At 40.9% G+C, this 14,948-nt stretch overlaps 1 protein-coding gene across 1 annotated transcript in view; it reads right to left on the reverse strand.

Moving 5' to 3' along the window:
* C7 (complement C7) overlaps window positions 1-14,948 on the reverse strand; it is an 85,397-nt gene that overhangs the window by 19,589 nt on the left and 50,860 nt on the right. Inside the window, exons 11-14 of the mRNA XM_045285250.1 lie at window positions 13,318-13,546; window positions 10,914-11,085; window positions 7,916-8,003; window positions 5,120-5,252 (exon numbers count right to left, since the gene is read on the reverse strand). Of these exons, the coding sequence (XP_045141185.1) occupies window positions 5,120-5,252; window positions 7,916-8,003; window positions 10,914-11,085; window positions 13,318-13,546 (622 nt within the window). The remainder of the gene's footprint in view (window positions 1-5,119; window positions 5,253-7,915; window positions 8,004-10,913; window positions 11,086-13,317; window positions 13,547-14,948) is intronic.

Below are 14,948 nucleotides of genomic sequence, written 5' to 3' on the forward strand. Positions count from 1 at the left end.
GAGTAGTGGTGATGTGTTCGCTGCTAATCGCAAGGTCAGCAGTTTGAAAACAGCAGCAGTTCTGTGGGTGAAAAACACTGCTTTCTACTCCTGTGAAGAGTTACAGGAAATCTACGTGGGCAGCTGTACCCTGTTCAGTAGGGTTCAGCAGTGAGTCAGAATGGGCTCGATGACTGTGAGTTTGAGTGAGAAAATCTGACTACTGTTAAAACCTGACTTGTCACTTTGGCCACTTTTCTCTGTGGTCAATGATGGCCCACCAGAATACTCATGTTCTGATGCCTTTGTGTATCATTAACATATCTCCAATTCAATGTTTCATTATTGGAAACTTTCACAGGGCTGATTTTAGTTATACTTGAAACTATGAAAGTATTAAAATCCCCCTTGTTCTCCAGCTCTATTTTTTCTGACTCAATTATAATTGTTAACTCATCTTCTCTTAAAAAAAGAAAAGAAAAGAGATAAGTCAAGATTCATTATTAAATAAAAATCTTGATAATGTCCCTAATAGTCTTTGAACAATATTCTAGAAAATTCTACTCTACCTCTTTCTTTATTATTACTTTTTAAAATAGTTACTTGTTTTCTTTTTCTACCTTTTTGTCTTGCTGTTTTTGAGGGTGTATCGTATATCAACTCAACAATTTCTATGTGTACAATTCTGTGACGTTGATGACCTTCTTCAAGTAATGTAAACACTCTCCTCCTCCTTCTCTGAACTGTTCCTCCCCTGTTAACATAAACTCAAGTCTCCTGTCTCATTTGGGGGCTGCTCTTTGTTTTAAAAGATTTCAAGGGTTAATTTTGGCTGAAGATCTAAAGATCATATCAGAGCAATAGTTTGAGGAATTCATCTAGGTTCCATGTTCCAAAAATTCTAGATTGCATGAGAAAATTTCTGCTCTGTTTCCTGATCACTTTCATTGGGGAATGCATTCATTCACTCATTCATAAAAACATTTTTTTAAGTTTTACTAAGTATCATTTTACGAATGTCTGTTGATTTGGAGTGATCGTGCAGAGTCCCCAGGTAGATTAAGCCATTGGTGAATCTCTTCTGACCATGAATCAGGGATGTGAATAGCCTTGCTAGCAGTCGAGTGCATTGAAAATGAATTAATGCAGATGTAGTTAGGTTAAACATTAACACCTTATCATTTGTTCTCCCTTTTGACCCATTTTGTAATTTGTCCTAGTTTTTATTATTTTCTGTTTTCTTTTCAATAGAGGTTTTTCTGTAGTTAATTTTGTTACTGTTGTTGGGTTGGGGGTTGTATGTTTTTCTTTATACAAAATTCAAGATAGGTAAAGCTACAGAGCCAGTAACTGGATCAATAGTTTCTTAGGGCTGTGACAGGGAGTTTGGTGGAAATGGGGAGCTAATAACAGCAAGTACAAGAATGAAGAAATTGTTCTAAAAATGATTGGTGGTGATGATGTCACAACTTTTTTTAATATCTTAAAATCACTAAATTGTATTTTATCTGATTATATATCAATGAAACTGCTAATTTTGTTAAGCATTTATTGATTGCCTATATTTTTGCAAAATGCTGCATGCTGCTGATTTCACAAGTCACATATTCTGCCCTCAAAGCACAAATCATCTATCACTGGATTTGTTTGCTTCTGGCTGTGACATATTTGAAAATTTCACACTTACACTTCCATGAAAAATAAGTAGAAAAGCTATACAAAGTTAAAAGTACAAAGCATTTTTGAGAGAAGCGTGGTGGTACTCTGTTAGCTCCTTAAAGTACTTCCAGTGGCGGGCCCACAATACTTCCAGTAAAGCTGGAAGGTTCAAGATTTTAAAAAGGAAAGAAGCCTACTGTGCTGATTACAGCATTTTCAAATGCTATTCTCCTTGTGATTTTGAAGAACAAAGTCTGAAAGTCTATGGAACTGAGCAGAAAATTCCAGCTCAGAGGTTGAAAGCTGAGTAGTGTATTTGGCAGTCTCACAGGGTTAACCAAAACCGACCCAAACCCACTGCCATAGAAGCTATTCCAACTCCTAAGAACTCTATAGGTCCGAGCAGAATTGCCCCATTAGTTTCCAAAGCTAGGAATCATTGCAGAGGCAGGCTGCCACTTCGTTCTCCCCAGGAGTGGGTCACACTGCCAACGTTTCAATTACCAGCCAAGCTTCTATTCACTGAGCCTGCTTCTCATTACTTCAGGAGTCTAAACTTTTGAGACAAGTCTGAAAAAAAAAAAAAAGAGGAGATACAAGATAGGAATCCTCTACTCTTAGTTGCTGTTATTGTTGTTGTTGTTGTTGTTAGGCACCATTGAGTCAGTTCTGACCCGTAGCAACCCTACGCACAACAGAATGAAATGTGGCCCAGTCTTGTGCCATCCTCACAATGGTTCCTATGCGTGAGCCTATCATTGTGTCAGTCCATCTGTGTCAGTCCATCTCATGGAGGGACTTCTTTTTTGCTGCCCTTCGACTTTACAAAACAAGATGTCCTTCTCCAGGAACTGGTCTCTCCTGACAACATGTCCAATGCATGTAAGAGGAAGTTTCAACATCGTTGGCTGGAAGGAGCACCCTGGCCATGCATCTTCCAAGACAGATCAGTGTGTCCTGTGAGCAGTCCACAGTACTTTGAATATTCTCCTCCAGCACCACAATTCAGTGGCACCAATTCGTCTTCATTCTTCTTCATTCCATGTCCAACTTCCACATGCATATGAGACAATTGAGCATACCATATCAGGTACACCTTGGTCCTCAGAGTAACCTACTTGCTTTCCAATACTCTAAGGAGGTCTTGTACAACAGATCCACCTAACGCAAATCATCGTTTGATCTCTTGACTGCTGCTTCCATGAGCATTGATTGTGGATTCAAGCAAGACAAAATCCTTGACAACTTCAACCTTCGATTAGTCTACTTGTGTGGATTTTGGCCTTCTTTACACTGAATTGTAATCCACACCGAAGGCAGCAATTCTTGATGTTCATCAGCAAGTTCTTCAGATCCTCCTCACTGTCAGCAAGCAAGGTTGTGTCATCTGCACATCACAGGGTTATTTATAAGCCTTCCTCCAACCTTGACACTGCATTCATTTTTAATACTTTTAATAATTTTATTGACATATAATTCCCATAGCATACCCTTCCATAGATGGGCCATATTAAAAAAGAGTTGTAAAGTCATCACTACAATTAGTTCTAAATCATTTTCTTCCTTCTTATGTTCATTATTAGCTTCCCATTACCCTACCTCCTCCCTCCTCCTGAATCCCCAATAAGCCATTAATCCAGTTACTGTGCTATAGATTACCTATCCTGGATTTCACATACTGGAAAACATAACCCCCTCCCCCCAAAAAAAACCAACAAGAATAACAAAATAAAGCTGAGGGGAAAAAACCTCAATTGGGAAAAAAAAAAGCCAAAATTATTAAAAAGCAGCACAAAGTTAAAGTGGATCAAATGAGAGGTCAAATGATCAGGTATTACATTTTAATCTAATTACATGTGCCAGAATTGAGTTTACAATACTCTCTGACTGATAGCAAGGCTATTCGCCTCCCTCAACTAGGGTCGAAGAGGCTCCCTCAGAGGAGTAATCCATGCAGGAATGCTGCCCATGGATTTTGAACTCCCACTGTTATCCATAGCCTTCTGCAAACTGGGTGCTCATCAGTTAAACACTGATACCATAATTAATGAGAGAATTTTCAAGAATACTCTAAAATTAGCATAAATCACACATTTAAGAAGGGTTTTAAGTTTCAGCAGGAACATAACCCATTGTCATTGAGTCCGTTTTAGCTCACAGCAACCCTACAGAGCAAGGAGAACTGCCCCATGGGACTCTGCCTTTACGAAAGCGGGCTGCCACAGACTCCCCCTGCAGACTCCCTGGTGGGAGAGCAGTTGAGCATTTTCACTATGACGCCACCAGGGTTCCTGTGAACACCAGGCAGGACACGTGCAAACAAGAAAAAATATCACAACTGGTATGTCAGAGTAGATCTGCTGAAAACAGACTAAATAAATTAATAAAATCTTGAAAACAAGAGGAAATAATGCATGACTTCCAAAAGAAAAACAAAACAATGATATTAAAGGCAGTGTAGTAACATCTTCAAAAGACTTAAAGAATATAACTGCTAACCTACAATGGGGTACCCCCCCCAAAACAGAACTTTTTTCCAAAGCTATATATTTAATTTTTTTAAATAACCTTATCACCTGCAAAATACTCTCCATTACACTTAAAACATTTGTCAAATCTGCAATTCCATTCTTGAAAACATTTTTCAAACTCATTTGCTTGGATAGCTGACAGCACCTCCTTCGTTTTTTCCTTCAGTTCTTCTATGTCTTCAAATTGCTGTCCTTTCATGTCCCTCTTCATTCAGAGAAGCAAAAAGAAGTCACGCGAAGTGAGGTCAGATGAATAAGGTGTGTGGGGCAAGAGAGGCATGCTGGTTTTGGCCAAAAGCTGGTGCACTGAGATTGTCACGTGAGCAGGTGCATTGTTGTGGTGGCAAAACCAGTCCCCCGTCTGCCACAAATCAGTCCCTTTGCATCACACACTGTTATGCAATCTTTTCAGAACCTCTAAATAGAAAGCTTGATTAACAGTCTGACCTGATGCTATGAACTCCAAATGCTCTATCCCCCTCACATCAGCAGAGCTTTTTCTATAGGTTTTTAGGGGGTTACCCTCTCATATAACACCTCACTTAGGAAGAATATTCTTCAAAAATGAAGGTTAAAATAGAATTTGTTCTTGTCCTTGTGCGTCATTCAGTCAGTGCTGACTCCTAGTGATGCTACAGAACAGACTAGAACTGTCCCCATTGGGCTTTCTCAGCTGTAATCTTCACAGGAACAGATTTCCAGGGTTTGAACCACCAACCTTTTGGTTAGCTAACGATTGCTTAACCATTAGGCCACCAAGGCTTCTAAATAGAGAATACTGAGGGCTTAATTCCAGGTACTCCTGAAACTTGGACAGGATCATGCTTGTCTTTCAGGAAGAGCGGTCATGATCTGGTTATACAGTGAGCAGGCAGTTATTCATCTTCATTCATTCTCTTCCACATCGTTCTCTCATCTTTAAGGTATACGCTACAACCAGGGCCACTCACTCTGACAATGCATCTCTCCAACAAGCCACTTTAAATCTTCTCCGCATCTGGCGACAGGGTTTCCAATCAGAGAATATCCCTCTTTACAAGTGTAGACTATGTTTTTCCCAACAGGAAACATGGCACCTTCATCCTAAGCAAAATAGAGTATAGAGAAGGGTAGATTTGTTGATTTTGCATTAAGAAGTTATTTCTTTAGGAAATATACCTTTTTTAATCATCAAATAGCCTACATTCAAAAAAATTTATTTAGAAAATTGTCTGTGAAACGTTTTCCCCTGTATAGTCTTAATCAATAACACCATAAATGAAATAAAAATATTAATGGCACTATTCTATAATGTATTGATTGCTTTCAAAATTACATCTGTTACTGAAGTTATTTTAATCAGAATTACCCAAACATTTTCTTTCCCTTATATTTTCAGGGAAAATAGCATTTATTAGCTTCAGGGAACATATTAACAATTATGAAAGGTTCATTGGAAATAAACAACAATAACAAAGTTGCCATTAATTCTAACTCATGGGAACCCAGTATGTGTCAAAGAAGAACTTTGCTCCAAAGGCTTTGCAAGGGTTAATTTTTCAGGATCATGCAACCAGGATCTGTGACTAAACTTGAACTACCAGCCTTTCAACTAGCAACCAAGTGCATTAATTGCACCACCTAGTACCTGAACAGTCAGGAATATTCAAACCCTATGAACATGTTCATGAAAGATTTCAGGTTTCTCAGTGACTCTTGACCCGCCATCATTCTGCTGTACGTGAGCTCTTGCAGAGGTGGGTTGGCGTCAACATGTCATTGGGTTATCGTGCCAGGAGGTAAGCTTTCCTCTTGAAGCATGGCAAGGTCTGAAGTAAGAGGGGGTACTTGGGTTCTTGGTGTCTTTCTTGATTCCTTTCTTCACCCATCTGGTCCTCTCCAACCCAAAGTGGTAGTGAAGAAACTCAGAGGAGAGAGGGTTTGGAACTGGCCCTTCACAGACTCTGCACTACGAATTTCTACAAAGTTCTCTAGTGGCTCCTTCCTCTCCATGCCAGAGCTCCTCCTCCTGGCTCGGCCTGGCCACTCCATTCGTGGAAGTGGTAAAACAGAAGACTCTTGTTGAGGTGTGAGAAAAGTGAGGTAAAGAAGGACCCTTGGCGTGCTTTGGTCCTAGCCTCTAGAAAGGACTTCCTTACAAGGAAGGCTAACTCAACAATGTTCAAACTCAGCTCTGTCTCAGAACCACTTGTATTCATTTAATAAAATGCAGACTCCTAGAGCTTCTAAATAAAAAATTAAAGATGAGGATCTAGCAATAATCTCTATTTTTACGTTTTCCAGGAGACAGATATTAACAGTCCATGGAGCTGTGCTTAGACTCCATGGCTCTTTACAAGACTCTGTAACCACTACAGTTGTAAACCACAGCTTCGCGGTTTGCTAAAGCCTGTGCATTTGCTTGGCCTTGTGCCTTATTCTCTGATCATAAGCTTCCCTCAAGAGCATCAGAAACCTTACTCAAACACACAATTAATTCTGGATGATCCATCCCCCAGTAGGATCTACATTTGGGGAAATTATAAGACGTTCTTAGAGAGTGATGCTCAAGGACCTAGAATTTTGGAGGAAAAAATTCCTTCATGAAGAAAAAAACGATGACATTTCGGAGGAGGAGGAAGAGGGGACTGAGGAAGAAGGCAGTAAGGAGGAGGAAGCTGAGCTGTGCCTGCCTGCCAAGAAACAGAGGGGCAGGCCCTAGCGTGCCTTGGTTGGCCTGCCTGTGACCTGCGCCATGCACCATGCATTTCTGGACAGTGCTCAAGAAGTTGAAATGTTTCTTCTCCATTGAGGAGGAGGGCTTTGGGGGGCCTAGAGGGACTTGGACTGGTGCTAGGAGAAAAGGGAACCCGTTCTCCATGAGGCCCTGTCCCCCAGCCAACCAGGGCAGGGCTTCCCTTTTCTCCCAGGATGGAGATGGCCTATCTCCCAGGAAGGATGACCCAACTTCTGCCTAACCTCTCTCCCCCTACCTCCAATCTTCCCCTGAGGAGTGGAGGTCAGTAGGTGAAGCTCAGGTTGCACATTTTTACCCTCTCTTACATTTTTTGGATAAAAGTTGAAATAAAATGGCATGTGTGTTTTGTTGAAAAAGAAAGGCTGACAGCAGTGAAAAACTCACTGCAAGAGCCAAGAGGAGACTTCACTGGGATTTGGCATTCCAAAGCCAAGGCGTGAGGCCAGCACTAATTAATGTGATCCCAAAGCCAGCAAGCTCCCTGAGTGACAACTGGCAAATGACTGGTGATCCTTCCGAAAACAGGAAAATTGCTCAAAGTGCAATGAACTGCAGTATCTCTAAATCTCTTAGTGGCTCCAGAAATAAAAGTAATACTTAATTCCAAGTCTCCACATGGATGGTGGGGCAGGGAAGGGAGACCTCTTAAGGGCAAGAACAAGGAAAGTTATCTAAGTTGAAGAACTTGCCTTCCGGTTTCTATTTTAATGTCCAGCGTGAAAATAAACCCTCTGGCATGATTACATTTCTAATTAACTGCCAGCAATATTGATTTCTCTTACCACCGAAGATCTACTTCATTCTGAAGAATTTTAATCACCTTGGGCCAAAGGAGAAAATTCGCAAACTAAAAACCTCACCACTAAAAGTAAAATGTTCACATAAAGTAGTTTCAGCATTTTTTTCACCACAGAAGGAGGATTACAGCATTATGGATTATAGTGGAGAGATGGAATTTGTAGCAAAGGCTATATGTGAAAGAAAACAATGATTAACTTTCATAACCAACTTGGATAAATCCGTCTTTCAAGTCAGGGGGTGATGGGCAGAATTCCGTCGGAACTAAAGACAAAGAAAAACAATGCGGTTCAAGTAATCTGAAAGAAAAGAGGAAAACAACGTGTAGTTAGTGTGATTGCTTTCACAGTTTAATAACTATTTTTCACCACAGTGATTTTTTATTCCCATCTGAAGATACTCCATTGATGTGAAATTGTCATTTTCAGAATAAAGTATATCCTTATACTCTCAAGACCTAAAAAGCCAAAAGAGCCACTGTATAATATGAAAAACAGGCCAAAAGAACGAAAAATAAACAAATGTCATGGATAACATACCTACTTGTTCTCTTGATGTTTGGATAGGAAATTCCCTTAATACTAAACGGATTCTAGCTTTAAAATGAGCCATTAGAATTAGTGAGCCTGTGAGAGAGTATCAAATAACAAAGTCAGTGGTTCAAACCCAGCAGCTAGTCCAAGAGAGAAAGATGTGTCTACTCTCATGAAGATTTAAAGTCTCCAAAACCCAAAGGGGCAAATCCACTTTGTCCTGTAGGGTCGCTATGAGATGGCATTGGTTCAATGGCAGTGAATTTTTGTTTCTGGTGGGTTTTTTGTGTTTTTTTTGCATCTTCACTTAATATTTAATATATCTAGGCACCATGGTAGGTCCTCTTGTTGCATACTGAGTCCATTTTGACTCACCGTGACACTATACGAGGGTCTACCCCCAAAAAATGGGGGAAATGCTCTGCTGATGTGAGGGGATAGTGCATTTGGAGTTCATTCCACCAGGTCAGACTGTTAAGCTTTCTATTTAGAGGTTCTGAAAAGATTGTGTAACAGTGTACGACAAAAAAGACCTGATTTGTAGCAGATAGAGAACTGGTTCTGCCACCATAACAATGCACCTGCTTACACAGCCATCTCAGTGCACCAGTGTTTGGCAAAAAACAACATTCCTCTCCTGCCCCACACATCTTACACACGTGACCTCACTCTATGTGATGTTTGTTTGTTTGTTTCTTTGTTTCTTTAAGTGAAGAAAAATATGAAAGGACATCAATATGAAGATATAGAAGAGATGAATTAAAAATAAATGAGGGAGGTGCTGTCAGCCATCCAAACATGAGTTTGAAAAAGGTTTCCAAGAATGTAATCACAGATTTGAATGTGTTAAGTGTAATGGAGAATACTTTGAAGGTGATACAGTTGTTTTGTTAAAAAAATTTTAAATAGATAACTTTGAAAAAAATTCAGTTTGGGTGGGGTATTCCTTTGAAGAATAAAGTAGAACTGTCCCATTGGGTCTCCTTGGCTGTTATCTTTAATAAAGCAGATTGACAGACTTTTTCTCCCACAGAAGAAAAACCACTTGTGGATTCAAACTGCTGACCTTTCCATTAGCAGCTAAGTGTTTAACTTCTGCCCCACCAGAACTCGTTGGCAATTCTTCTATCCTATCTCAATTCATACTCACAATAACCTTAAGAATACATGGAGATAACATAAAATGGCAATAACCGATCCAGGCTTATAAACTAATAATACGAGGGAATGATTCATGTCAAGTCGCTTTGCTTCCTAAAAATCATGCTCTTTATATCTTCTCAAAGCAATAAGGAAGAACAAGGGGTCATAGAGTATCTATATATATTTTTGACAGGTAGGTGATTGATCAGGTTTGGGGCAGGAATCTTAGACCTAAGAGGAGAGTCAAAGCCCCACTGGTATCATAACCATCTCTATGGAGAGCTATAATCATGATAATGACAATGATGGCATCTACCATTAGACAATGATTGTCAAGGACTTCTGACGTCAATATGCCACCAGAATGACCTCGATGCTAGTGTTCATGTCTAAGGCAAAGTGTTAAAATTGCCTATTGATTTTGCTGTTTGTACAAAGAACATTTCCACTCTCCAAAGTACCAAAAAGAGAAAATGCTTTCAACATCTTTCATAGGTGCTCCCTTCCCTTCAGCTTTCTGTCCAGCAGGAGAAATAGATTCACCTACTCGGAGATCTCCCGTAAGTCCCTCGTCTCCCTGAAGCCCAGCGCTCTCTTCACCTTTGCCAGCTTCCGCAGACAAGAGATCTTGGCAATGGTCAGCTTCAAGAAACCAAAGACCTTGGGATAAGACATCCCACCCCACAATTCAACCCGATTTCCAAATGCCTGGCCTGTTCCTCAAACTCAAATGGCCTTCAGATTATCTAGCTTGAACGTTTTGCCAATTCCTTGATTGAGTCGTTGTAAGACAGTAGGGTTTGGCATAAAGAATGCTGATTGATGACTTAGGCTCTTTTGATAAAATGTTTGCAAAATCCTGAATATTGAGAGGTTGGTGGCAAACTCCTGGGCTTATCAGCTGAGATAGTCTCCACTTAAAGCGTCTGGTGTGTGCACAACCAAATCAGACTAACAATGATCCAAAAATCCGGAGCTCACTTCCATCGAGTTGATTCAGATTCACAGCAACCCTATAGGACTGGGAAGAACATTTCTACAGAAGGTGCAACTACCCCTTGTGGATTTCAGAGACTGTAATTCTGTATGGGAAGAGAAAGCCTGGCCTTTCTCCCAATAATACCAATAATAACAGTTTTATATATGAAAGGTAATGCTATTATTTATTGAATAATTCCTCTGTACCAGGCAGCCACTGTACTAAGGACTTAATCGCACTAAATCTTGATAACGTCCTATTATGATTTTATCTACTGTTATTATCCTCAGGTTACAAGTATGGCAAATCACTTGCCCAAGGTCATGAGGCAAATGGGTGGCAGATGTGACCAGAGGACTGCCTGCCAGAGCTGCCTTTCTCACCCTCACTGGCTCCGGAAAATCAGACGCACCAGTGCAAAGTGGCTGCAGGTGTTTCCCTTCAACCCCCAGTCATTGATAAACATGGTCATTTAACTCTCAACCATATCGTTCCCGTTTACCGTAAGGGCACCGCGGGCCAGGTAACTGCCCCGGGCTCTGGTGTCCACCTACCGGAGATGCTCTAACTCCTCGTCTTCGCATTGCCTGCTTTCTAACGTCTCTCCAACACAGGATTTCCCTCCCTGGCTGGGAGGTGGGTTATTGCATTTCCGGCTCCTGGTTTTCTTCCCTTGAACACAGGGGCTCCAAGGGGACCAGCAACTCCAACCTCCAGCAACCCCTCCTGTAAGAAAGAGAGATTTCTCAGTAAACACCAAAGAGGGGGATTCCACCTTTTACTGTAGGCTTCCTGCGAGGGGTTCTGGGAGGGAGGTGAAAGACTTCAAAGCTCTATCATCCTGTTCACTGGACTACATAGAATGGCCAGACTGTCTGTGACTTAGCATCCATATGAAGGCTGACTTAGCATCCTTCTAGCAATGATATAGCTCTTTCTTTTTTTCTTCTTTCAAATCCCTTTAGTAAACATATTATATGTTGACTCCTCACAACAATGAATCCAGGTGAGCCCGTGGTCGGTCCTCATCCCCATGTAAGAGGTGAAAACTCGGTGGCTAGTTGCAGTGCCCAAGGTTGTAATGGCTGACAAGAGGCACATCCCCATTTGTAATCCCAGTATTCCGGCTAAGCATCTCCAAGGTCTTCTCCTCACTGCAGTGTGTCCGTAAGGTGAGCTTTTATTATGAAAGCGCTGACTGAGGACGGGAAGAACCTACCCAGTTGGGCACTCCGAGGCTGCTCACCCCAGGGCTGGCACTGTACAAAGTAGATATATAAGTAGAAAACAGCCATTTTTAAATCAACCCTTTTACATTCTTTCAACGTATTTCTCCAGTCTACAAGCACTTCCTCAACTCACCCTGTCCACCTTCTGTCCTTGGGACCTATTCAAGACCCAGATTTCTAGTATTTCCCCTATCGTGTCCCCTAAGGGAAAACTGGAGCCTTTTTTTAAATGGAGCCACTTGCAACCTTCAGTGACGCTATAGGACAGAGCAGAAGGGTCCCTCAGGATCTTCACACTGTCACCTTGAGAGAAGCAGACTGCCACGCCCTTCTCCCTCAGACCAGCTGCTCAGCTCAAGCTATGCACTTACCCACCAGACCAGCAGGGCTCCTTGCTCCTGGGGTGGGTGGGAGGGAATGGGGAATTGGAACCCCCTTCGAAGAGCCTTCGTTAGAAAGTGCTCTCAGAAATTATTCTCCCAAACTGTTATGTCCCCATGGTAGATGACTGTGTTCCTGCTCCCTGACTCCCTTTACCGTGTGAAACCTTCGTTCCACATCCTCTCCTCAGGATCCCGTAACGAAGCTAAGTAACCTGCATGTTTTCCTGGGACTTTCCTTATATTACGTAATTAGAAATTAATTGGATAAAATAAGGCCCTGTATAGGGCATTTTGCTTGGTTGTTTCCAGGGGTCAATGAATTAGTCATGGTGACCACGTGTGTGCAAAACAGGCCCATGGCTGTGACATTTTGGAGACAGACTAGGCTGTCTTTCTTCTCAGGCCCCTCTGAGTGGATTCAAGCCTCCAGCCTTTCAGTTAGTAGTCGAATGATCATCGTTCCCACTACCCAAAATAGGAACAGGGTGATAATAATGGATTGGCAAGTTGTGCTTGCTGTCCCAAAATTTACTAGTTAGGGTACTTTCATTTTAACAAAGAACTGGAAATCCATATCACAAAAGGATGACTCGTGGCCAGGTCAGCTATTTGGGGAGATAGAGCACTATCTATCTCCCCAAATAGCTTATCTTGCTTATCTATAAGCAACAATTCAGCTACATATTTATTAGTCAAAATTTTATTTAGTGACTTTTATAAATCAAGGCCTATATTATGCTCTTGGAGTAAGGGAAGGCATTGGACAGCCCTGAAGTTATGATTTTCTAGTGCAGAGAAATGTATAAATAAATATAAAAACATATAGATAGGTAAATAACAGTCATATCTTGCCTACTCAGAAAGTCAGCATTACGTGGCCCTGTACTAAGTGGTTGAAGCCCAAAATACATGGTTGAGCAGAGAGAAATTGTTCAACAAACATTTATGAATGATTGATCAATTTTATGTAATGCAAAATAGAAATAAAGACGCTTCAATGAGTTTATCATCAGACAAGTGAGGCACGCAAACACAGCTCTACATACATATGACAGGATAAAACTTTAATAAGATGATTGGGGGGGGGGTATTTTAGAGATAGTTCTGTTTCACTGAAGAATAGAAAGTAGAGGCAAAATGGTTTTATTCAAACAGGAAAACAGGAGAGAGCAATAGAGGTTTGACCAGAGTAGCAGTCATACAGAAATGATAAAGGGAGAGAAATACTAAATTCAAATATCCAGTGAGATGTTCACCTCTCCATACACAAAATTTCAGGGGCCACAGAGAACAGTCGATTCCCATTCCAGGGTGTGCAGCATGATTAGACAATTCAGTACACTGACCTGGCTGGTTCTCTACGAGGACTCCTTGTTCACATGCTGCACCAAATGTGTATGGCTTGCAATGGCACTGACACTGGGTCCCCTCCACAGTGGCCATGCCACCATTTTGACAAGGCCTACAATGACAGGAGTCAAATTCATCCAAATACTCCTCCAGGGCCCGTTTCATGTAGAGTCTTTTCACAGAGGCACAAGGCACTTCCTTTACCAACTCGTATATAGGTGTCAACTAGAAAGAAAATCACATCAGAGATGATCGTCAGTGTGTGAATATTATTCCTTTTGCCGCTTAGGCTCAATCCCCATTCAAACAATGAAAATCCATCTGCATGTTAATTCCTTTTTCTGGCAGACATTTTGAAAGAGAGTAATTCACTCTCTTTTCAGCAAAATCAAAACAAACCTAGGGGAAATTTGGATCCAATAAAGGAGAAATGATTTGGATATGTATACATTTTAAAACCAACAAAGAGAGTGTTTATTTTTTCAGTTAATGAAAGATTCTTTTGAGAACAAATCATCTCCTGCTCCATAAAAAAGAGAAGAGAAAATACATCTAAAGGGGTTGGTCCCTTCTGATGACATTTCCAAATTACATAAGATGACGTCAAATCACCCTCATCTCTAAAGAGCATTCTGACTGTGTTTCATCCACCACAGGTTTGCTTGGTCACGGGCAATGCTTGACATATTCAATAGTCTTCACCAACACCATAATTCAGCAGCATCAAGTCTTCCATGTTCCGTATTCATTTTCCCTCTTTCCCATATATACCTGTCATTTGAAAACAGCAGGACACAAAGGCTTGAGTCAGGTGCATGTTGCTCTTCAAGGTGACCTCTTTGCTTTTGTAGCACATGGAAGATGTCTTGTTCAGCAGATTGGCCTTATACAATACAACATTTGACTTCTTGAGGGCTGCCTCCATGAGTGTTGGCTGTGTATCCCAGCAAAAAGACACTGACAACTTCAATCTTTTCTTCCTTTATCAAGGTGCTGCTCATTGGTCCAGTTGGGATGACTTTCATTTTAAGTTGAAGTATTATCCATACTGAAGACTACCATCTATGATCTTCGTCAGTACAGTGCTTCAAGTCCCCTTCACTTTCAGTAAATAATGTTGTATCATCTGCATATTGAAGGTTGTTAACGAGTCTTGCTCCAATCCTGAAGCCACATACTTCTTCATATAATCTAGCTGCCCCTAGGATTGATTATTTGCTTAGCATACAAATTGAGTGAGTATGGTGAAAGGATACAACCCTGACAGACACCTCCTCTGATTATAAACCATGCAGAATACGCTTGTTTGAATGACTGTCTCTGATATACTATATAAAAGTTCCACAGGAGCATAATTGTCTGGAATTCCCATTCATGTGTTACCCATATTTTGTCAGGATCCACACGATCAAAAGCCTTTGCGTAGGTAGTGAAACATAAGGAAGCACCCTTTTGGTATCCTCTGCTGCCAGCCAAGATACATGTGATAATCACATTTTTTCTGAATGCAGCTTGCATTTCTGAGAGTTCTCTATCTGCTGCGACAATTTTTTAATTAACTTGTGCAAAACTTTGCTTGTATGTGATATAAAAGATATTATTATATCATTTCTGCATTCCGTTGGAT

Source organism: Echinops telfairi, unplaced genomic scaffold (genome assembly GCF_000313985.2).
Source record: "Echinops telfairi isolate 266 unplaced genomic scaffold, ASM31398v2 ScPeMD7_7469;HRSCAF=8507_1, whole genome shotgun sequence".
NCBI classification, from domain to species: Eukaryota; Metazoa; Chordata; class Mammalia; order Afrosoricida; family Tenrecidae; genus Echinops; species Echinops telfairi.